This window comes from Zalophus californianus, chromosome 4 (assembly GCF_009762305.2).
Source record: "Zalophus californianus isolate mZalCal1 chromosome 4, mZalCal1.pri.v2, whole genome shotgun sequence".
Taxonomy (NCBI): domain Eukaryota; kingdom Metazoa; phylum Chordata; class Mammalia; order Carnivora; family Otariidae; genus Zalophus; species Zalophus californianus.
In genome coordinates this window covers 42,946,792-42,971,507 of record NC_045598.1, presented here as the reverse complement: position 1 = coordinate 42,971,507, position 24,716 = coordinate 42,946,792, and the positions used below count along the sequence as shown (strand labels likewise).

The window sequence follows — 24,716 nt, the reverse complement described above, 5'->3', positions numbered from 1 at the left end:
CTGGAGTTAAGAGTCTCATGGTTTGCCTCCCTATTTTCATCATATTTTATTTTCCCTTCCCCTACATTCATCTGTTTTGTTTCTTAAATTCCACATATGAGTGAAATCCTATACTTGTTTTTCTCTGATTGACTTGTTTCGCTTAGCATAATACCCTCTCGTTCCATCCATGTCCTTGCAACTGGCAAGATTTCATTCCTTTTTATGGCTGCATAATATTCCATTGTGTATATATACCACATCTTCTTTATCCATTCATCTGTCAATGGACATCTGGGCTCTTTGCATATTTTGGCTGTCGTGGACGTTGCTGCTATAAACATTGGGGTGCACGTGCCCCTTCGGATCACTATGTTTTTATCCTTTGGGTAAATACCTAGTAGTGCAATTACTGGGTCATAGGGTAGTTCTGTTTTTTTTTTTAATACAGATGATCAGAAATATGTGTCATTTTGAGTGTCATTTTAAGAATTCAGAGCCTAAGAGAGCCTATACCTAGAACCCATACCTAGAACCCCACGCCAGCACCATCCTGAGCTACTGCCATTTCTGCTGCTGATCTGGCACTGTCACACTCCCTCATTTTCCTAAAGCAAAAGAGGGCTCCAGCCCCTGTACCCCACCCAGTCAGACCCTGTCCCTCCTCCTTCCCACTGGATTGCCTTGTGTTGGGGACTCATCTCCTTGCTGCCCCCCCTCCTATCCTCTAGCCCCCAGATCCACTGCCCGGGTTCCTGGGGGCCTCCTTGCCTCCAGCCCAGCTTTCTAATGCTAATAAAAATCGCTCCCACTTTGCAAGGACCTGCTGCTTGTGCACATCTCTCATTTAATCGTCACCGCCAGTAAGCGACAATCCTGGAGTGCTTGCTACATGCCACACAGGAGGCCAAGCACTTACCATGTTAGTACCTCACTCAACTCCCATCTGCCAGAGGGTGGGGAAACTGAGGCAGAGAGGCCACAAAACTAGCCCGAGGTCACCCAGCAAGTGGTGAGAGTTTCAAGTAACTTCAGCAATACCCTGATTTTGTCATTTCTGTGCTGAAAATGACTACCCACCAGCACTGTTGTCAGTAGAATGTATTTTTTACATGCAGTTTGAGGCCTAGCTCCATCACTGACTTTCTGGGTGACCTTGGGCAAGATGCTGGCCCTTTCTGGGCCTCGTCTTCTGACGTGTAAGATGAGGATAGGAACAGAGTGCACAGGCCACCAGTAGTATGGGAAGGCGCCCTGTGATCTGGCCCCTGCCTACCCACCCGTCATGCTGGCCTTCTGGCCTCGGGCCCAGTGGGCCACACACTTTCACATCTTCATGCCTCAGCCTTCAGAGCCCACACTGCCCACCACCTTGGTCTCTTAGGTTTGCCAGAACTCTGTCCACCCTTCAGCAGAGTTTAAGTGTTCCATGAGAGCCGGTCCTCCGTCTCCCCCCATGAGAAGGGAAGCCTCTCAAGCGCAGGGACCTGGTTTGTGAACCGTCTCATGTCCCTAGCATCACCCAGCACAGAGGGAAAAGCCTGCAGAGGGACCTCTCTGGCCCTTCGCCCAGGCTCGAGCCCCTGAACCAGTGGGTGCACAGACCCCGCGAGATCCGAAGTCACCCTCCTGTCCCTTGAGCCTCTGTTGGAGGAACGCTAGTTTTCCCAAGTTCAGCAGCTCCCTTCGGGGTCCAGGATGACAGACAGAAGAACATTGGAGTCCTTGATACTCGGAATGTTGAGGCTGCCAGGAAACATAATGGTCATCAAGTTCCATCATTTTGCAGAGGAGGAAGCTGGGCCCCTGACAGGACAGTGCTGTGGGAAAATCACAGGCTGTTGGTTCAGACAGATCGGGGTTCCAATTCCTGCTCTAATGCTGCCTGCCTCTGAGGGCTTGGGCAAGCTGCTTCAGTTTTCCTAAGCATGCACCAGATGGTGGGCTCTCCCCCTGAAGAATCTGATTATGCATTCAGCAGATAGCACACACCGTTCTGTTGCGGTGGGGTTGCGTGGGACGGCCCTCGGGAAAGCGCCCGGCCCGCAGGGCTGCTTGGCACTTGTTTGCTCTGTCCAGGGACCCCTGCTCACAGTTTCCAGACGTGTGACGTGTGACGGGAGTCGCCTGGGGAGCCCAGGTCTCAGGCGCGGGGCAGGACGGGAGCCGCCGCAGGCCTGCCGGGGACAGAGGGACCGAGAAGGCGAGCAGGAGGCTGCCTCAGCTGGCATTTGGGGCCAGGAGACACCACAGCCTGAGTTGCCCTCTCCCCACCTGCTGCCATGGGAGGTTCTGTTGTCGTATTCGGATCATTCAGTCACAGGCGCTATGGCTGTTCTCTGCTGCTGGTTCTTCAGCCTGATGCTGTTTTTTAAGGGGATTGGTTCCAAACAGATGCTTACCTGGCATCCCACCTCTGCCAGGCCCAGGATGACGACCATGCAAGGACGGCTATGCTTTTATTTATTTATTTTTTAAGCTTCACCAAGTCACAACTTTCCTATCAGATCTTTAAGCTCCTCAGGGCTTTTCTGCCGGCAGCGGTGGCCCAGTGTCCCCAGGCCCGGGGAAGGGGAATGTGCATTTGCTGTCCACCTTGGAGTCCGTGCTCCTTCTGATTCCACTCAGTGGCTGTGCTCTGGACAGGGAAGAGAGGTCTTTGCTGGGTGAGGCAGAGAATTGGTGAAGTGTGACTGAGAAACAGAAGGGCCCTTTTCACAAGCCTTTATCTGGGGAGCACTTCAGGTTTATCCCGGAGAAATGCATACTTCCAGGAGAAGGGGAGCCTGGCTCCCGGCCCAAGCCCTGTCACTGGCTTGCTGCTCGGGACTGTGGGCAAGCCCTGTGCCCTCTTGGCTCCTTTCCTGTCTGTGCAGTCATGGGGTTGGAGCCCATGCTCTCTGAGCACCTCTGGGCTCTGCCTTTCTCCCCTGTGCCCTCCCCTCCCCTCCCTTCCTCCTCCTGAGTAGTGCTGGGGCTGCCACAGCTGCAGGGAGCCAGAGAGGGAGGCTGGGCTGCAGGGCCACGTGGAAAGCCGGGACAGGTGATGATCCCATAGCCCCTCTGCAGAGAGCTACGGAACACTGGCAGTGATCTGGCAGTAATAAACGCACCATTCACCCTGCCATTGTCTCTCCAGAGGGCTGTCACGGCATCTGCTGTCCCTCTTGATCCTGGCAGCCACTGTCTGAGGCAGTGAGGGCTAGTCCTCGTTTTACAAGTGAGGAAACTGAGGCTCAGACAGGCCCAGGGACACATGGGGTGTCCTGGTCAGGCTTTGAGCACATAAGCAGGCTTCCTGTTGTGCCCAGCCAGCCAAGGTGCTTCTTTGACCCTCCTGGCTGGTGGCTGGGGATCCTGGGGCCTCTGCCTGCACTTACGTGTCCTGCATTTGGGGAGGGCCCACCCCCACCCCCACCCCCGCCCTCCCTCCCTCCCTCCCTCCCTCAGAACACTTCTACCACATGCGTGCTGAAGACACATCACACCATCATCACTCTTGGGAGGAGAATCGTTCCAGTATCGGGATGAGGAGAGAGGCCCAGAGTGCCTTGCCCAGCTTTGTGCAGCGGGGAGTGTCTGAGCCTGGCCTCAAACCCCGGTCTCCTGCCTCCCCTGTGTGGCCCTCCCAGCCTGCCTGCCCACAGCCTCCCCTAGAGTTGTGTTTCATGCAGTCACAATGTCTGGGCTTGAAATCCCGGGACCACCCCACCAGGCTTTTCCTCAGTCATTCTTAGGATGCCGCTCGTCACCATGACTTGTGTTTCAGACCCCCAACCCACTGACATTCACTGTGGAAAACACCGATGGCTTGGGGCAAAATGCCACAGAATTAACATTTCTAGAAATTAAAAAAGATTCCAAAAATTAAGAAAGCTCTAAGGGACAAGTAGGCCGAATTTAAAACTGGACCTGGGTGTCCCTCCAAATGCCAGTCTTAGACTCCTTCCTCCAGAACTCACTAGAAGGTCATGGGGAGGTCAGGGCAGACCCTAGGGAGGCCTCAGCGACAGGGCAGGATGGCAGCCGGGGCTGGAGAGGGCAGGCTGGATTTGGTAAAAGGATGACACGGGGCTCTTTCCGGGCACCCTCTTCAGACCTCCTGCCTTTCTGGAACCTCTCCCCAGCCCCGTGCTCCTTCTCTCCCTCTCCTGTTTGCCCCCATATCCTTCCCTGCTGACCAAACCCCCAGCCTCTGGCTTCTCTCTCCCTCTGCTTCCAGCCCTCCACCTCCGCCCCTGCTTTGGGCTTCCCATCCCTTGGTCCCAGGTTCCTTGCTGGCCCCCGCCGGGGCCTCCCCTCTGTGGAGTACCCCCCGACCTCATGGCCTCTCTGCTCCCTGTCTTCCAGGTCGCCCAGGCCTCAGGCCACGTATGTGAATGGTGGCCTTCCGGCCACGCAGCACATCAAGCAGGAGTCCCTGCCTGACTACCAGGCCATGAGAGAAGCTCGCACACCCTTGTCCGCTCACTGCCGGGCCCCACCAGCCACTGGCCTGCACACAGACCTGGACCTGCCGGGCCGAGGCCTCGCTAACCCTGCACCTTCCTGCTACCTTCTGGGCAGTGAACCCAGCTCTGGCCTGGGCCCCCCGCCTGAGGCCCACCTCCCTGAGGGCAGCCTAAAGCGCTGCTGCCTCCTGGGCCTGCCCCCCACCTCCTCGGCCACCTCCTCGTCCTGCACCTCCTCCGATGTCACCTCCATCATCCGCTCTTCCCAGACAGCTCTGGTCACCTGCGTCAATGGACTCCGGAGCCCCCCGCTGCCAGGAGAGCTGGGGGTGCCTCCCAAGCGGGCCCGGCCTGGCCCTGCGACCACGGAGAGCCACGAGGGCGGTTTGCAGCTGGAAGCCTGCCGGAAGGGGGGCTTCCTGAAGCAGGAGCCTGCGGACGAGTTCTCAGATCTCTTTGGGCCGCCTCCCCAGCAAGGCCTGCCTCCCCCTTACCCCGCGTCTCAGTTGCCGCCGGGCTTGGGCCTTGGAGGCCTGGGGCTGGGCCTGGGCAGGGGGGCGGCGGGCCGGCAGGCCTGCCGGTGGGTGGACTGCTGTGCGGCCTACGAGCAGCAGGAGGAGCTGGTGCGGCACATCGAGAAGAGCCACATTGACCAGCGCAAGGGCGAGGACTTCACCTGCTTCTGGGCAGGCTGCGTGCGCCGCTACAAGCCCTTCAATGCCCGCTACAAGCTGCTCATCCACATGAGGGTGCACTCGGGTGAGAAGCCCAACAAGTGCATGGTGAGTTCCCATGGCCGCCAGGCAGAGCAGAGCAGCCCCCACCTCAGCGCTAGGGATGGCTTCCCCGGGGGGCTCCTGAACTGGGGGCTGGCGGGGGTCCCCTGCGGTCGAGGACGGAAGGACCGATGCGCTGGATGTGGCCCCTGGTCAGGACAGTCCGCGCCCCCGCAACGGGGAGTGTTGGCTCCTCTGCTCACCAGGTGTCCCATCCCCCATCCCGAGGCGTACCACCTGATCAAACACACTTGTTCGGGTGGTGACAGTACACGCTCTGAGGTCAGAGCAGGCCCGGGCAGATGCTCACCGTCTCACCCACCGGGGGTCAGGTGCGTCGTGGACACCTGCTTTCCTCCAGCATGGGGCCTTCATCAGGCAGCCTTCCCAGCGAGGCTCTCTGGGCCTCCAAGGAGGGCTGTGTCCTCACAGGCATCCAGCCTGGGAGCTGTGGCTCCCTTGGGCAGGTTTTGGGGTAAGGCCAGGGTTAACCTATAAGGATCCAGCAGTGACAAGGCTGGGGTTGAGCCTCAGTTTCCCAGGAACACACACACACACACACACGCACACACACACACGAACTGTGGGCACCTAGGCTCCAGCCCTTCTGACTTGTCATTTCTGCGTTGTGCTTTCATGGTGGTGGAAATCCATATCAGAGTCTTTGTCCCTGGTATCCTCAGGCAAGGTGAGCACCTACCCCCAAGGCCCAGCTACCCTGCCGGGAGAGGCACCTGCCCGGGAATGGAAGGGTTGGAGGAGCCGCCCAGTCTTCCAAGGCCCGGCTCTGCCTTCTCAGCCACTGGGGCATTGGTGAGGCAGGGGAAGAAGTAGTGTGTCTGGTCTGCAAGACTGTGTCCTAGCCAACGTCGAGTTCTCCAGCATTTGCATGCTGTCACCAATGCTGGACCCTGCCTCGTGAAGTGTTCAGTCTGGGAAGGAGTGCACTTCTGTTCCTGCTCAAGGCCCAGGGCAGCATTTGTAGGGGCCAGAGGGGAGGCAGAAAGCTTTGGCAACTGGCAGCATAAACTCCCCCTTCCTGGAACCAGGTGGTCACCCTTGGGGCCCTATCTGCTTGTGGAGCTGTGGTCTGGGCATGCAACTGGACCAGCTTATTCAGCTCAAGGGGGCTGGGTCTTGAGGATGAGGAGGAGGTCACTTTATAGACAAGTGAGGGGCTGTGAACAGCCTCTGCAAAAGGAGAGGAACAGGAGGGAGCCCGTGGTTGGTGCGTTGGTGTTGTGGGGAGAGGCTGACCTGGGCAGGCTGGAGAATTTGACTTCATCATGTGTCTTGGGGTTGAGGGCATGGTGGAAGTAGCTCGTGGCTGGGCCAGTCCTGGGGATGCCTCTGTTTTGTCTGGGGTGTTGTGACACATGGCTTGCTGAAAGGCATGTCCCTGCCTGGAAGGAGATGACCGCAGACTTCCAGAAGACAGAGGGCCCCTTCTCTGAAACCCTGGAGCTGATAGCTGCTAAGCAGCAGTGCTTCACATCTCCTCTCCTGTGGGGGATCCTCCTGGTGTCGGCAAGGGGCTGGTGTGGAGGCCCAAGCCCTGGCACAGTGTGGTCAGTGGCCTTCGCCCACCAGGGCCTCCTGTGTGGAATTATAGCATGTGGGAGTGCCCATGTGGACTGCAGGGACTTTGGAGATAATCTAGCCTTCCCTGCCTGTTTTCTGGGAAACAGAGGCCTAGTGAGCAGGTCAGAGAGGCCCAGTTTACCAAGTGCAATGTGGGAATCTCTCTCTATGGTTCTTTCTCCTGGGCCTGCCAGGATCTCACTTGATTCAGCAAACTCAACAGAACACTGGCTTACACCTGACTTGTGCCTGGCTCTGGGGACCCAGACCTGGACTTTCCAAGGTCTTCGCCTGCAGTCACCCATGGTCAGCAAGGGGTGGGAGACGGGTGTGGACAGGGTCTGCATGGAGTTTGTATAGGCCCAGGAATGGGAGGCCCAGAAGGGCTTCATGGAGGAGGTGATGTTCAAGCCATGTCTGTACGCACCCACGGTTGCATTTAATCTTTATAAAAGTCCTGTAAAACCAAGGGTTTACAGATGAAGCAACAAGGCTTCAGTGGAGTCCAGCCGATCTTCTACGTACTACTATGAGAATACCTTATCTTGCCTCTTGAGGGGTCGGTTTAGGCTTATGGTGATAATACTAGCAAGCAGCTTCTCAGTGTTGACTACATGCAAGAGCCATTCTTTTGGCAGGGGGAGGAGCAGAGGCAAAGGGAGAGAGAGAATCTTAAGCAGGTTCTATGCTCAGCATGGAGCCATACGTGGGGCTTGATCTCCCCACCCTCAGATCATGACCTGAGCCAAAATCAAGAGTTGGACGCTTAACCCGCTGAGCCTCCCAGGCGCCCCAGGAGCCATTCTAAGTGATAACTCCTTGCAGTCCTCGCAACAACTCTACGGGGTAGATACTATTAACCCCCATTTTACAGATGAGGAAACTGGGGCTCAGACTCTGCATAATTTGCCCCAGTTCACACAGGTAGTTAGGGGCAAACAATAACCAACAACAGTAATAGAGGCTGATCACCGTCACAGTAACGATAGTAACAACAATAGCAGTAACTTGCCCATGGTTGCACAGCAGTAACCATTAGAGTGAAATCTGAACCCACATCTTCCTAAACTGTGATGCTTTTGTTTGTGTAGATGGTCCTATTACACTCATTGTTCTCTGGGGTCCTGGGCCCAGCCCTGCTGGGTGCCATCATCCAGAGGTGGGGCAGAGACCTCCTCTGAGCTCCTCCCTGCCCGCCATGGGAGCGCGCCCCCTTCCTGCCTCGCTGGCGCAGTAGGTGACCCAGGGGAAGGGGCAGGCCCCAGCCTGCACCCAAATAAATAAAATCTCCCTTCCCTGTAAAATTATTAATTTCTCATGACAGGCCTCTGCTACCATGTGCTGTAATAGACAAAGGAATTTTGGATCCGGATCCTCTGGAGAACAGGAAATAGATGAGACACTTTGATTGAAGAGTAAATGGCCCACTAAAATAGCAGTTAATCCTTTTATTATCTTTCCAGCAGCCGTGTGCACAGTTCTTTCATGAGGTAAGCCTTCCCCGCCCCGTCCAACTGTAACACTCCGGGCCCGGCAGCTGGTTTACATTTAGCCTGCGGAGCCTCCGCTCACGCACCAGGCGGGCTGGGAGGCACGGCGAGGAGCCGGCTGCCCCCTGCCCAGGTTCTCCGCGCTCAGGGCAGCCCGGGATGGGATCGGGCCTCGGCTCACAGGGCCCCCGGGCTAGACCGCGCCGTCCGGCCCCCGCTCTGCCCTCGCCGCGGCCCGTCCACGCCGTCCAGAGGAAGCTCCCTAATCTCTCTGCAATATCCTGTTATGTTTCTTATGTTGTCCGAGTTGTCTTAGCCTTATTAAATGTGGGGTTTCATCTGCATTAGGATAGCGAGGATGCGTCCAAGCCAAATACTGCCGCGACGCCTCCAAGACGTTAACTTTGAAAAGATTAATTTCTTGCTTTCTTAGGTTGGCTCTCCCAGACAGTTGGAATTCTGATTGTCTGAGACTGCAGAAATTAGCAGGCTGTGTAGTTTGCTTTTCTGTACATCAAGAAAAAGGCAGGGCGAAAAAGGAAAACCTTTCATAACCTTGGGTTTTAGAAAACAACAGTAATGATAGCAACAATCCCTGCCTTTGTGAAGAGCTTTCCCAGAGCTGTGAGTGCAGTATGGAAGGTGTGTGTAGACAGTGAAAAGCCCAGGCCTGGAGTCACTCCAACCCGGGTCCCCACCAGGGCCTGCCACGTAGCAGCTGTGTGACCTCAGGCAAGGTGACCTAGCCTTTCTGAACTGTAGCACACTCGGTTGTAAAATGGGACTATAATAGTACTCGCCTTTTAAGGATTGTTGTCATTAGGGTTTGAAGAGATGACTTAGGGTGGTGCATCCCCCATCATGCTCTGTCATATCAACCGGTGACTGAGGTGGGCAGGGCTGTCACCCATGCCGGTGACCTTGTCCGGTGTCTGCCAGCAATGGGGAGCACCTGCTCCGTGGCAGACAGTGTCTGCTCAGGGTGACTGGAGCTAGAAGGGGGAACTGGGACAGAGGCATAGGGAGGAGGCTCTGGTCCCTGCCCTCACAGGCCTGGGAGCCTCGAGGCCAGTCTTATATCCTGCCTGGGTTCCTCTGGTAGCTGCATTTGCACTGATCACTGATCCCCATCCCTTATGCCCCTCTCCCCTGTTTGCCACTCTGTCCCCAGTGCCATTGGACCTGGGACCAGGGAAATACATCCCACTGAAAGCTGAGCATTATTGATTGGTCGTGATCAGCCGAGGAACTCAGAACACCAGCCACCTGGCTGGGCCTTCCCAGCTCCCAGAGGGCCAGCCCGGGCCAAATCTACTCTCATCTCCTCTAATCCTGGGTCTTCTGGCTCTCTCTTTACCTCGGTCCCCCAACCCCTGAGAAATAAACAGCACTGGCTGCTGGGAAAGGTGGGAGAGGCAGAAGGAATTGCTCTTTGTTGAGACTCAGGGAGTCTAACACCCTGGCCCAGTGCTAGCCATGTCCCAGTCCATGGTCAAAACTCTGAGGCCCAGAGAGGCTAAATCAGGTCCCAAGGTCACGCAGTCTGCCAAGTGGCAGGGCACAGCTTCCCGTCAGATTTGCCCACCTGTTCTGCCAGGCTGTGAGTTGGAAGTCAGAGGAAAGCTTGACTGGGACAGGGGTGGGGGGTGTCTGAGATCCTATGTTATGGCAAGTCCTCAGGGAGAAGAGAACAAATATATTCTGAGGTATGTGATGTACAACCATGAGTCATCATTCCCATATTTCGGAAGAAGCTGATGTTCACAGATGAAATGGTTTATTCTGGGTCGCCTGGCTCAGCTGCCTGGACCATTCCACAGGCCACACGGCCTTCCACCCACCTGCCTTTGCTCAGCCTCTTCCTTAGCAGAGTCGAGTCCTTGGTGCTTCTCAAACCACAGTGGGGTGGGGGTGGGGGGGGCTGGGCATCTGCTCCTCCCCCACTCCACGTCCTGAGACTAGCCCTGCGGGTTAGTCATGTTTCTGGGCCAACAGACACCCCTGACTCATGTCAACATCTCCAACTCATTCTTGGGAATTTTCCTAGTGCCCGAAATGTGTGAGCAGGTGGGGCTACCAGTCCATCTTCATGTACAGAGCAGAGACAGGGAAGACAGACCCTGAGAGGGTAGTGAGGGGCCCAGGATCCCACAGCAAATGGGGCAGCTTCAGTGGACAGGGAGATTCCAGAAGGGGCTGGTAACCCAAGGTTAGGAAAGGTTAGACTGTGGGAGAGTGACCTCAGACGAGGGCAGAGTCCTCCCCAGAAACACTTGCCTCACCTGAAGGACAGGCGCCCCTGCGCCCTGCGTGCTGGGCCTCATCCTGGATGCTGAGGGTTCTGAGACAATGATGAGGTGATGTGACTTCTGGCACCATAGGAAGGACACCAATTATCCTTGAATCTTATGCTGTTATTGCTGGATGAGGGAGGGAGGGGAGCCAGGAGCTGAGGATTTGAGGTCTGGCTGCATTACCTTGTCTAAGTCAGTCAAGGGGGCTAGAACATTATTGGGCCTTTTTCAGCCTATATAGAGCTTCCACACATGCACTCCTCAGAGTGGAGAAATAATTCCTGGAGACTGGAATCATTATCCCCATTTTACAGATGGAGAAATCTCATGCCCAAGTTCAGGCCTCAAGTGCATCACAGGGTCATATTTGAACCCAGGTCTCAGCCCGACTCCAGAGATGATGTGCTAACCATGACCCTAAGCCACCTCCCAGGCAGAAAACCATCAGCCTGCTTACAATATCAAGAAAATATCCAGATTTGTGCCAGGCCCTGGTGGACCATGGGGTCATAGAAGGGAATCAAACCCAGCTTTTGGCCTGGAGGAGCCCCGTTAAGCAGAGAAACTGATAGACGTGTGCATTTAGCAGTTTTCCCATGCTAGTCACCGATCACCTTGAGAGCCTGTTGCACGTCCCCTGCCCTGCTCATATGATGAGTCCTTTGTGCTGTTTTGGAAGAGAGGGCACTTGCAGGACGAGCAGTGAGACATTTCACCTTCTCTACAATAAGTAAGTCACCCAAAGATAATCTTCCTTTCTGGAGGCTGGGGTTTCCAGTGAGATAAAAAGCTATAAATTGGAGCATGTTTTCAAACCCCTGCCCTTGAAACTGCTGCTGTAAATGAGCAGAGAGGTCAAGCTGGTCCAGTCAGCTTAGGTGCCAAGTCCCCCGACTTTGGAAATGGGACCTGAGCCTCAACTCCTTGTTCTAAGGTGGGAAGGGTGTGGTAGGAAAACTTTTCTGGGCAAAGGCAGCATCTAAGTTAGCATACAGACACGCTCTTTTTAACAACCCTGACTGGGGTCCCTCTTGGGATCAATCAGTTCTCGTGTCTGCTTATTATCAGATGAGGAAGCCGAAGCCCAAAGAGGGTGCATCAGTGGCTCAGGGTCACCCAGCAAGTTAAAGGTAGCCATGCGATGTCTGCTTTATTTCTCCCAGCCCTGAGGCTTCCTCTTGCTCCCAAACTCTGAGAGAGTCTGCACATTCCAGCTCCTTTCGCTCATTTGGGTCTTGGCTTTTGCTGGTCCCTCTGTCTGGAATGCCTTTCCCAGCCCAACAAACTCCTAACCATCATTCACAACCCAGTCCAATGTCCCTTCCCCTACCCCACCCCCCTCCATGCCTCCTGCTCTCCCCACGCATGTTGCCCCTTATATAACAGTGTTTCCTGGTGTGGCCAAGTGTCTTGGGAACCACATGCCCTTTGATGTCTGGCCTGGCCTTGCAGGCAGAAGAGCTAGGCCTGCTCTCTGGTACAGAGGCCCTGCCCTAACGGCGATCTGACCTTCCCACTCCAAGGCTGCATGAGTTCCCTGTGAAGTCACAAGATTGGCAAGGGCCCTAACGATGGGCATGTCCACCCTCTAACCTGGTGCTTAAAAGTTTTTCTGCAGGAAGGCCTGAACTTGAAACCTGCCTTTGCTCCCTGTCAGCCTGTGACCAGGTGTGAATAACTTGACTTTTGTAGGGCCCCGTGTTCTTACCTGTGAAGTGGAGGCAACAGGACAGTCGGGAAGCTTCCATGACATGCCGTGTATGACGTGCTTATGCGGTGCCTGGTATATAGTAAATGCACAGCAAATGGCCCTGTTTGGGGCAGTTTGCATTAGGAAAAGAGCAAAGGGAGAGTCTGAAATGGATAGTAGTCATGCAGTCATGAACATCCCCAGAGGAACAGAAAGGGCTGGTGTAAGTCCCAGCTTGGTTGTGGACTGGCTCTGTGACCTTGGACAGTTCCCCTCCCGGTGCTGAGCCTCAGTTTCCTGAGCTGGGAAATGGGAGAATGTCCAGCAGTCTGTGTTCGGTGAGGGCCCAACAGATGCCAGTGTCTTCTTCCCTCTTGAACCCAGGGCTCCAGCTCCACAGAGCTTGGCTTATACTGGGATGCCTTCCTCGCTCCTCTAGTTTTTAAAAAATCAGACTCAGGGGGCTTTATGAGGAGAGGCTTCCCAGAAGCTCTGGCCTTGTGACGAGATCAGAGACCTGTACGGAGGGAGAAGGGGAGACCCCAGATGGAAATGACTTGCCCAGGGGAAGGGGAGAGGACCTGGAGACAGATGGAGTGGAGGTTCATTCCAGCTCCACTGCTCACTCGCTCCACAACCTTGGGCAAGTCGCTTCACTCCCCAGTATCTTTGTTGTGTCTGTAAAATGACAGCTGTGATGCTTTCCCCAGAAGAGTCTCTGTGCAGGGTAGCAGGGCCATGCTCCACAACCACACAGTGCCCTGCAGGAGGAAGCAAGTTCAGCTCCCGACTCCCAGTCCAGTGCGCCTGCTCACTACCAGGCTCAGAGGACACAGTCACCATCACAGGCGTGCTCCTGCCATCTTGCATGTCGCAGGGTAGCTGCGTGCTCCCCAAACACAATCCCTAGCCTGCAGCGCTCCCGGGGCCCCCTCCCTCCCTGCTCCACAGCCCACCCTCCCCACTGCCACCACCCGCACCGTCCCATCCGCTTCCCCACCCCCACCCCTGCTTTGTCTCCATCCCTGCCCACCTCTTCCTATCGTATTTAAATTCTGAGTCAGGAACCCATGAGCCAAGGGGGACGCCTAACCAGCCCTGAGACCTCAAACAAGTCACGTGGCCTCTGGGAGCCTCAGGTTCCTGTGTGTATAAAGGGGAGACAGTTGTGAGATTAAATGAGATCATGCACGTGGAGCACTTACCTCATGCCTGGCAAATACTTGGCGCTTGAAAACAGGAGCGCTTGTTTTTTTTTTTTTTTGAGTCATCAAACCCAAGGTCTAGCATGCTTAGGGGCACCAAACTTGAGGGTCCGGGAGGAACGCTGGCCAAGTTTTGTGAACTCAGCACCGCTTTATGGAATATGAAAAAAATTAAGGATAAAAAAAACACAGCTGTCTGAATTGAATTTAAAATAATAAAGGGGAAAAAAAGCTTTTTAATTTAATGTAAATGGAATTGAAATGATTCTCTTATTAGAATGAGAAAGTCAGATAAAATCAACAGTGACTCTAAGAAAGTGTCCAGACCTTGTTTTCTGAGAGGGGCATCCTGGAAACGGTAAACTTCATGATTAAGCATTAATAGGCTCTGTCTCCACCGATGGCAGATGGGTTAGCTGAGCTGACTTTATGTGCCTCACTGGGACTGCTGCAGCAATAGAACTCAGCCTCCTGTCCTCATCTGTTTGGTGGGTGATGGTCACGTGACCCCTATGGCCTCAGCCACCTTGGATGCTCCAAGACCCAGGATGCTCAGGAGTCCTTACCTGTGGCCCTCCCTTGGGAGAGAGCCCGGTGCTCATCCGAATTGCCTCTCTCCTCACCCCTGCCAACTTTTCAACAGCTCTGGTGACACCCGCACTGTGGCAGGTTTGATGCTAGAAGCATGAGGTGCAATGTCAAGTGAGGAATGGTCTGGTGGCAAGGGAATTAACACAGAAGAGGGAGAAGGCTTCCCCTAGGATGTCATGAGAGCTGGACTTTGAAGGGTGAGTAGGAGCTTTCCAGGTGTAGATCTCAAGGAAAGGCTTTTCGGGGAAAGAGAACAAAGCGTGATGAAGTTTTGAGATGTGACCGTCTTGACCCTTGTGGGAAGCCTAAGTGTCTTCTAGTGCTTGGAGTGTTACCTCCATGGGGCCGCGAGCAGCAATGGTAGTTGGAATTGGACCTTAAAGGGCCTCCAAGTTCAGTATAAGGAGCTTGGACTCTACCCTGAGGGAAGTGCAAGGGGTGGTGGAAGGGTTCTGAGCAGGAGAGGGACACAGTGAGTGTTAACATGGAGAACACTGGGCATGTGGCGGTATGTAGTCGTCGGAGGGGGAGTGACAGTGGGCAGATGAGGACACGGAGGCCCAGGGAGGAGGCTTCGTCCCCAGGTCCACCAGAGCAGCCCCCCAGCCAGGGCCTGGGCCAGCAGGGCTTGGCCGTCAGCCAGGGCCTGGACCCCAAGGGCCAGGCCAGCTCAGCCCAGCAAGTCACACTGGGGCACTGTGTCCACAAGGTTGGGTAACTGAGCTCAACCCCCGTTGGAAACGGCGTCCGGCACATTTACCAGTGGGAAACGGGAAAGGCATTTCCCATAATGTGGCTCTGTAAAGTTTGCACAACTGTTCTTTGTTTTCCGTCCATCCCACAATAAATCTTCCTCCACTGCCAGGACGGGGCCTCCGTGGTCTGTAAGTGATTACGGCACCGACTGGTGCCTCGCTGCCTCCTCACGATGCATTCTTCTGACGTGGGGAGCGATGCAACGGGAGCCTGTCCCTGGGACTCTGTGGCTTTGCAAGTGGCCATTTCCAAATAGCGAGGAGGTGGCTGCCTGGAGGGGCGCAGCCCACGCCTGCCCTCCACATGCCCCCGGCCCCCTGGACAAATCTGCAGCGCCAGGGGCACAAGCTTGAGAGGGCAGGCATGCGTGGCAGGACAGGGCTGTGCCTTTCTTGCAGATGGGACAGTGGGACTGGGGTCTCTGCAGGCCTGCATTTTGGGGGGCAACACCTGAAAGTCTCTGCTGGGCCTGGAGCAAGGCGAGCACCCAGTGAGTGTCTGTTCAACTGATGAACCATCCACAGCCTCTTCATTTTATCAGAGTGGAAAATAGGGTTTTGGAGCTGAATAAAACATTTGCACCTTCCCGGAGCCTGGGCGGGGCCCTGGGATGCAGGGTTTTGATGGGGGGTTCCTGTGCTGGGGGAATGCACAGGGCAGTGGCAGGACCCCTGTTTTATAGTGAGGTCACTGAGATCCAGAGCTTCTGCTAGCTGGCCAGGTGTCCCTTCTGGGACTCCACCTCATATCCTTGGCTCCCTGCTCCATGATCTTCCCACTGCGCACGGTTGCCTTTGCACCCCCCATTTAACCGTGAGTCTCTGCTTCCCAGAATCTACTGAACCCAAGTTTTAGGAGTCATTTTGACCCACGGGGTCAAAAACCCTGACCAGGTTTAGTTGCTGCTGACTATGATAGCAATTAGGAGACAAGAGGGTTAGCTCCGGGAAGAAAAATGAGTCTGCTGGGCCTCAGATACTTCCTCAAGATCCCCCTCCCCTTGCACGCCCTACTACCTGCCCCCATTCCTTCTCTCCAGGCATCCAGGACAAGAAGAGGTGGGTCACTGAGGCCATAAATCCGAATGCCTGTTTGTACTTCTGCTGTTTGCCTATGGGGAAACAGGCCCTTAGAGAGGATTTGGTTCATTGAAGATCACAGAACAAAGGAAGGAAAGCTCAGCTCCCTGGCCTCCCAGCCCGGGCCCTTCCCACTATACAGACGCACCACCAGTTGAGGACCTACTAGGTGCTAGGCCCCATGTTGAGGGCTTGGATACATTGTCTTCATCTGTACCGTCACTGCCTCCCCTGTCCTGAGAGAACACAGGCCTGTGTGGTGTCTGCACCGAGGAAGAACCTTCGGGAAATCTCATCTGTTGCTGCTCCCAAGCCCTGCAGCACTCTTTGACAGATGGGGACCTGATGCCCCACTAGAGGTCGCCCAGTAGGGGATGGCATGTGGCTTGTGCAGCCTACATGTGTCAGTGTTGCCTTCCCTCCCGGCAGGGTCTGGTTCAGGAAGCCCTGCCCAGCAGCCTCCGGGGAGACTCTAACCTCACACCTCTACATGCAGTGGAAAAGCACAATGATGGATCACTGCGGGCATTAGGCCCTGAGAAGCCTGGCTTGTGCAGAAGCCCAGTGGCATGCACTTCCCCTGTTTGCCTCTGCCCCTCACTTTCTTCATGCACACAAAGCCACCTGGTCTCAGGATCTCAATTTCTTCATCTGTGTGAGGAGGACTGGACTTAGTTCAAAGCTCTTAGGACTCAGGGCCCTGATTTGGGCAGTACAGGGAGAGACAGCGTGGCCCAGGGGTTCAGAGCTCGGTTCCCTCCCCAGCTCCGCACTCAAACTGCCTTGTGGCTCTGGGAAAGTCCCGGACCCCTTTGGGCCCTCAGTTTCCTCACCTATAAAATGGAAGGTTTGGACTCCAGGATTCCTACGATCCTTTGAACTCAAGACTTTTAGACCCCCATCTTTATCTTTCTGCATTCCTGGCAGGGCCCCAGGGAGGAGGAAGGAGATGGAGGACAAGGAGGGGGCAGGCGTGGGGCCCCCCATGAGCCCTTTGTTATCTCCTTCCATGTTCCTCTTTGTTGCTCTGCTCCAGTCACCTGGCTCTTGGCTGTTCTCCCAACGTGCCAAGTTCATTCCCACCTCAGGCTCTTTGCTTGGTTCTTCCCCTCTGCCCCACGTGCTCTTGCCCCAGCCCCTCCTCCGTCCACGTGGGCCACTGCTCCCACGCCCTGCCACAGCTGTTCATGGGTTCAGTCTCCACCGGTTCTGTTTTTGTGACCGCGGGCCCACAGATGGAGCAAGAGAGCAGTTCTGTATTAATTGATGACCAAAATGCCTGACAGCCATGGAGGCAACAAGGGAAATGATTAAACTACCCGAAAGCAGCTACCTTAAAGTGTGAGGCAGGAAGCAATGTGGTATTTGTTAGGAATGTGCTCTCCTCCAGATCCTGGATTAAGCCCTTTGTTCATGTTCTCTCGGTGAATTTTTGTTGTTGGCGTTACTGCCCCATTCTATGGATGAGCAGACCGAAGCTCAGAGAAGTTAAGTGTTGGGATACCAAACCCTGGCCTCCTCCCACTGCTCCAGGACGCCCCCTGTGTCCACACGATTTTCTGAAATTGTGAGCTGATTACTCCTTGTTTTCACTGAGCTCACCCCAGAGGACCCCTGACGAGGGCACTTTGTTACTGTGTCTTCTCAAAAGCAATCACATGGAATCTGGGCTTTTCATGGATTTGGAGCCAGTCTTTCCAGTTCACCTGTGCTGGGTGGTGGGAAGGGGTTCCTCTATCAGGAATTAGCACCATGAGCCCAGTCCCCATGTCCCACTTTCCTGGCTTCTATGTGCAAGAAGATAGCTGACCTCACAGCTTAGGGGAGACTTACAGCCGTCAGAGGAAAGGAGTGGTTTGGGAGCAGCTGCCTGGAGCTCCAGCCCTGAGAAAGGGTCAGTATGCTCATGACGGCACACCCTGGGGCAGAAGAGAAAATGTGGGGAGGTCCTGTAGCCAGTAAGAGTTGCAGTGGCGACTTGAATCCAAGTAAGCCTGCAGGTATAACCGCTCCTTAGGAAGATCTAGACCCTGCCCTCAAGGTTCCTGGAATCCAGGTTCCATGTCTAAGGTCTTGCCTGATCCCTTCTTTGTCATGACCTAGGCTGGGCAAGTTATTTCCTTATTCTGATCTCAGTTTCCTCATCTGTTTTGTGGGAATGATAATCCTGCCTTCTCTGGGTGGAATTGCTTATGGCTCCTCACCCCATGTCATTCTCATAACAAATTCACGTCTTTGGGAACATTGCCCCATCTTCACAGTGAGGACCCTGGGGCCTGGACAGGCAGGGTGACCAGCAGAGGGTCACACGGTAGGCCCACCGTCATAGCCGGGGTCACACAGTGGGTCATACAGTGGGTCAGCAGCCCTGCTCAGAGTCATACATCGGGTCAGCAGCTATACCCAGGGTCACACAGTGGGTCAGCAGCCCTGCCCAGGGTCCTACATCAATTGGGTCAGCAGCTATACCCAGGGTCACACAGTGGGTCAGCAGCCCTGCCCAGGGCCGCGCAGTGGGTCTGCTTTCATGCCCAGGGCCGCACAGTGGGTCAGCAGCCCTGCCCAGGGCCGCGCAGTGGGTCAGCAGCCCTGCCCAGGGCGTGCTGTTCCCCTGCCACACCTCTCCTTTGAGTTCTGTCGGCTGTTGTGCAGGGCTATGATGGTGTTTCTCAGGCCCGCTCTGCGGCACTGCCCCCACAGTGAGCCTAGCCCAAGGGCTGGAGGAAGACGAGGTGTGGTCCTGAGGCCTGAGGAACAGAGGGTCTGCCGCCTGCAGTCAACACCTCTGTCAGGAAGTTCTCGGCTCGTGCCTTCAAAGCGCCAGCCTTTAATTGTCTCCACATTGTGAACCCAGGAAGGTTTGTCCTGACAACTGGTTGGTGAAATCAGCCAGGAGATCCCCCTCCCACAGCCTTTCAAGAGCTGTCTGAGGTGGTTACCGAAGGGTATAAATTAGATTCACCTGGCAAGACCCCACTTCCCCCTGGAATATTCGTGAAAACGCTCCCATTGGGTCCTGTCAGAGAAGCACGTCTGAGGCCTGGGCCCCCAGGAAGCTGGGCGAGTGAGAAGTAGGAGCTTCCCGTACTCACTGGCGAGGTGGTGAAGTGAACAGGGCCTCATCATGGCATTTGCCGACCCCCATCTAGCTTCGGCTTCTTCCTCCATAAAAATACTAAAAATTAACATTTTATAACGGCATTGGCATAAAGTCACATTCGTATTATTTATGTATTAAAACATTTTTTTTGACCTAGAAGTTCCTTTTTTTCTTCCTATTTTAAATTAAAACATTTTCATGAGTCCCTGAAAATACTGTGGACTCTAGCCACCGTGCCTACATGCCTGGTGGATAAGTCAGCCCAGAAGCTGAGCCTGCAGAGGTTGCAAGTCCACCCCTTCCTTTCTCTGGGCTTGTTTCATCCTCTTTGAAGAGGGTTAGGTGCAGGAAACACCAGAAAATTCTGTTGTGATGTTCTAGTCTGTTCCTTCCTATACTGGTCCATTTTTTCTCCCTTATCCTTTTTTTTTTTTAAAGATTTTATTTATTTATTTGACAGAGTGAGAGACAGTGAGAGAGGGAACACAGGCAGGGGGAGTGGGAGAGGGAGAAGCAGACTTTCCGCTGAGCAGAGAGCCTGATGCTGGGCTCGATCCCAGGATCCCAGGACCCTGGGATCATGACCTGAGCCGAAGGCAGCCGTTTAACCGACTGAGCCACCCAGGCGCCCCTCCCCTTATCCTTGAGTTCTTGGCTTCCATTAAGGATTCATGGGGCGCCTGGGTGGCTCAGTTGGTTGAACGACTGCCTTCGGCTCAGGTCATGATCCTGGAGTCCCGGGATCGAGTCCCACATCGGGCTCCCTGCTCAGCAGGAAGTCTGCTTCTCCCTCTGACCCTCTTCCCTCTCGTGCTCTCTGTCTCTCATTCTCTCTCTCTCAAATAAATAAATAAATAAAATCTTTAAAAAAAAAATTTCTAAAAGAGCAGTTAAATAGGGTGCCTGAGTGGCTCAGTTGGTTAAGCGACTGCCTTCGGCTCAGGTCATGATCCTGGAGTCCCGGGATCGAGTCCCGCATCGGGCTCCCTGCTCAGCAGGGGGTCTGCTTCTCCCTCTGACCTTCCTCTCTCTCATGCTCTCTACCATTCTCTCTCTCTCTCTCAATAAATAAATAAAATCTTTTTTAAAAAAAGGATTCATGGACATTCACAAAAAAAGATCTATATATAGTTGAACTGATGTAGATGAGAGAAAAGGACATAAATGCACAAAAAACCTAAGCCTGTTTAGTTATTATGATTGAACCTGTGTTTTCTTGGAGCTTCCTGGAAGCCACGGCAAAGAAGGCGGCTTGTTGAATTGCAAGTTCTGGGCTGTCTGGGAAAGGAAGAAGAGCAACCAGCTTGTGTTTTGGGGCCAGTTTTGTCTGGATCTCAAACTCTTATGAGGCCATGGTGAGAGTCCCCCAAGCTGATGGCTGGAGGAAGGCGGTTGAATTGATTGTTGATAATACAGAATCACTGAACGAAACAGTAGACTTTATTCTCACCGATAATTTTGCTAATGTTCTTTGAGAAAAGCCAGGGGCAAGTAAAGACTGGCAGTGAAGGTACCTTACCTGTGTCCTCTAGGCTATATGCTGTGCTCTTAGTCTGTCCACCCCCTTTCACAGATGAAGAAACCGAGGCTTAGAGAAGCTAAGTAACTTGACTCTGATCTTCCAGTGGGACCTGACTTCTATGGCAAATGGCCATTCTCTGCAGACTTCACACTTCAGTTTACTACTTGGGGCACATTCGGTCCCTTCTTCAGGGAGCTCGTAACCTAGGGGACTCTATGGATCTTAAAAAGAAGAGGGCAAGGCTGTGTGCTGCGTGCTCTGAGGGAGCCGAGTCCTAGGAGAAGGAGCAGCTCTCAGCCTGGGCATCAGGGAGGGGGAGTCAGCATAGCATCATGGAGGAGGTGAGACAGGGCACCCCAGGAGGCAGTACTAGCCCGGGCCTGGAGGGGAGATGTGACACCTTGGTCAAAGCTGTGGCAGAGTGAAGAGAGGCAGCTGCCTGCCGGGTTTCTGACTTACAAGCAGAAGAAACCAGCTCTGGCTATAATGAGCCCTGTGTCCCCCTCTGTCCACCACCCCCTAGAATTTATTGGCAGGCCCTTGTGCCCACAGACCCATGTAAGGAAAGAGGAGCAGATTTTGAGGACAGGCGGGATCTCACTTTTCCCAGGGGTCTGGAAACAGGGATCCTACACCTGGTTCTCTAAGAGACAACAGAAAGTCCAGACACCTCTGTGCTCTCACTCCAGGGCGAAAGCTGTGGCAGGGCATCCCACTGGCCAGGCCCGTCTCTGGTCTCCCTCAGGCTGACAGGGTGTTGCTTCCTCCTTTGTGGAAGGCATGAAGGTCCTCCCTGTTCACACCATCACTTCCCACACCGAGGGATTCTTCAGTCTGGGGGAAACTGGGCAGCCAGTCAAACCAGCACATCTGTGAGCTACAGAAATGATTGGAGCCGAGAGATACCCAGGAGGGACCGTGGACAGAAGGGGATGGGGAGGCCGTTAAATGAGGGATTGGCACTCCGCTCTGGCCTGGGTTCATTGAGGGGACGCTGGTACAGCCTTGGCAGCGCAGGGGTGGAAGGTGTGAGCTGGTTTGGGGCATGCTGAGTAGGGAGGTGCTGGCCAGAGGACCGCTGGGTTGGGGGGATATGCAAGGAAATGGGGTGTCATCAGCCTGGAGGTGGACCTGGTCAGTGATAGGGAAGAGAGCCTTTATAGGATGGGGGAGGCAGAGGCCAGGGGGAGAGAAGTAAGGGGTTTGGATGGCTAGGTAGAGCAGACTGGTGGGTAGAGTAGGCTGAAGAGTTGAGTGATGAGTTTGGTTTCAAGGGAGAGAACCTTGGACTTGTTGGAATTTGGATAAGACAGGATGGAGGAGAACAAGGAAGTTTGGGAGAGGCTGAGATGGACGGTGGAGGGAAACTGCCTGCACGGTGGGCTGGGTGACTTGGGTAGGGGAGGGCATGGTGCAGGGTGTGTACGTGAGTGTTGTGGTCATTTGCCTTCTCTGCAGCTGGATCGATGCAGGCAGAGCTGATCTGTGGATTTGCCCCAAGAGTGCGGTTGTACTGGGCAATGGCTGAGAACCTGGGGAAGACAGTAAGAGGCATCCGAGCTGGGCAGGGAGGGAAGTGAAGGCCCAAGAAACCCAGTGGATGGGAAGCCAGTGCAGACAGGAGGCCAGTGGGTGAACTAGCTGAAAGGAAAGGTAGGTGTGGTCACTGTGCTTGGGCATTTTACATGTGTTGTCTTGAACTGGGAGATGTGTTATTATCTCTCTTTTGTGGATAAGGAAACTGAGGCACAGAGAGTTTAGGTAACTTACCTGTGGTCACGCAATTAGTGCTGGAACTAAGTTTGTCCCTGCAGTCTGACCTCCTCCTGCTGAGTGCGGAACGGGGAGGTGCCCAGGGAGCACTTCTCTGGAAGCCAGGGAGGAAAGGGGGTGGGTTTTCAGAAGGTGGGAAAGGAACACTGAACATCTGAAATGAAGAAGCAGAGAAAACTGGGCTCTCCCACTGGAAGCGCTTGGTGGAGTCATGGGGGACAGTGAGGGCAGTGTGGGGTGATGGTGATTTGGGTCATCCTTGCCTAGTTGACTGGCTGGATCACATAGTAGGGGATGGTTTGGGGTGTTCGCTCACCTGGGCCCTCTCAGACTCTCGAATCTGTCCCCCACTGACCAGGCTTTCCCATTCTCCAGGAAGAGATAGCAGGCCGGAGGGCTGGGTACCTCTGCATTCTGCCGGGATAAGGGGAGGGCCCTCACTAAGTCCTCTGTGCATCAGCTCCTGCACCGTCCCTAGTGCCCTGGGCTGGTGCACGGGCTAGCTCAGAGCAACTTCTGTGTGTGTGCGGCCACATCTGTGTGGGTCCATTCAGTTCCATGTGCCTGCTCTGGGCCTGCTTTGTGCAGAATGTTGGCCACACAGCAAGGAGTCCTGCCCTGGAGATGCTCATGGTCTAGAGGGGGGACAGACAGGGACCCAAGTTACAAGACCCCATGATGAATCCCCTGGAGGAAAATAAATGGGAACCCAGAGGAGAGGATTTAATCCAGGGTGGAGAGGCTCCTGGAAGGAAGCTGGATAAGAGTCATCCAAAAGCAAAAGGATGGGAAGGGTGTCCCAAGGAGAGGGAGCAGCATAAGAAAAGGCCTGGAGATGAGAGCTGCAAGTGACCCGGAAGACGGCGTGGTGGAGAGGTGAGCAGGGCAGTATCGGAGGACCTCGTGGGTCACATGGAGGAGCCTGGGCTTTGCCTGCAGGGCTGCAGAGACCTCAGAGAGGGTTGAAGCAGGAGGGCCATGCGGTGTGTGTGAACATACGTGTGCATACGCTTCCTGTGCCTCACAAGAGCCAACATGCATGCAGTCATGCCAGGGCACTGACTAAAATCTCTGCCCCACTCTTGGTAATTAACAGGTAATGACTTGATTCTAGAGGCTTTTCCAAGAACGTAGTGTCTTTGGTTTGCAGTTTCTCAGGGTTTAATAACCCCTTTCTCCAAATTTATAGAGGCTGCTGGAGAACACTGCGCTTGCAGGCGGTTTTCCAACTTGGCCCAAGAACCCTCAGTGCCGGGCCAGGGTGTCCACTGAGGACCCCTTGCAAGATGTCAGGGCCAGACGGGGCTGCCTGCTCTGCACCTGGAGTGATTGCGTGGTTTGTTGAGAGGGACCTTCCGAAGGAGCCCAAGCTTTGGGTCAGGTGGGCATCCCCCCCTCTTGTGGGCCTGTGGTCAAACCCTGGCTGAACTCAGTCCTCCTCCTTTTAACCATATTTGTGTCTAGACCCCGCGGCTAGGCAAGGATCACCGTGGCCCTCATTAACGGTACGGCTGGAACCACGAATATGGCTTCGACATGGGGGCAGCATGGGGCTGCTTTCTTTATTAGCGACCCCAGACGTTAGGATCTCATCACCTCCCCGGTCAGATAGGGAGTGGGGAGTTGTCTCCCCAGAACGAATCCCCAGGGGCCGCTGTGCTGTGTGGCACTGGGAAAGTTTCTTTACCTTTCTGAAGCTTCCATTTCGTCCTTCGTAAAGTGGTGCTTAGGGGGCTGTCCCAGGAGCAGACCCTGAGGGAGGCTGTGTGTACAAGTGGTCTCCTAGGGGAGACGGGGAGGGAGGGTCTGCACTGTGATGGTAGTGATACCTGGCTTCCAGGGTGGAGAGGGCTTTATTCTCATTCCACAGTCATCTGCTGAGCCCTTGGAACACAGCCAGCAATGTGTGAAGTGCTGGGGACAAAGCACTGAATGGGACCTAGGACAAAGACAGTCGGGGGGGTGGGGGGAAGTACTTGCAGGGGAAGCTGACCGAAGGCCCAGAGACATCTGGCAAAAGTGAGGCTCAGAGCTGCCCTTGACCAGGGCCTCAGAGAGAGTGACCTTGAAGGAACTTGGAGCAGGACCACAGAAGTGGAGGTCAGAAGTGCGAAAGGCCTGGAGGTGGGTGAGGCCCTGTCCTGGATCGCAGCGTCCTACTGTCAGGAGCTCCGGGAGCAAGGGGGCAGCGGGGCGGGGGCAGCAAGGTCTGTTTGCACAGGCTGACTGCTCTGTGACAATTGTTGCTGTCATTGTCATTGTCTTGTAATTTGTTCAGCAGCTTGCCTGGCATGGAATGCCTGTTTCTGCCATTTCTAAAAAAAGCCCCTCACATGCCAGGCTTGCCGAGTGACCAGAGGGAGACCTGCGGCCTCCGGCATTAGCCTGAGCTGCCCCCAGGGGATGTGTTCAGGGTCACTCACGTCCCT

General features: G+C 54.7%; 1 protein-coding gene across 1 annotated transcript in view; it reads left to right on the top strand.

Moving 5' to 3' along the window:
• Window positions 1-24,716, top strand: part of GLIS1 (GLIS family zinc finger 1) — a 225,268-nt gene that overhangs the window by 134,037 nt on the left and 66,515 nt on the right. The window contains 1 exon segment of the mRNA XM_027615467.1: window positions 4,330-5,212. Within this exon segment, the coding sequence (XP_027471268.1) occupies window positions 4,330-5,212 (883 nt within the window).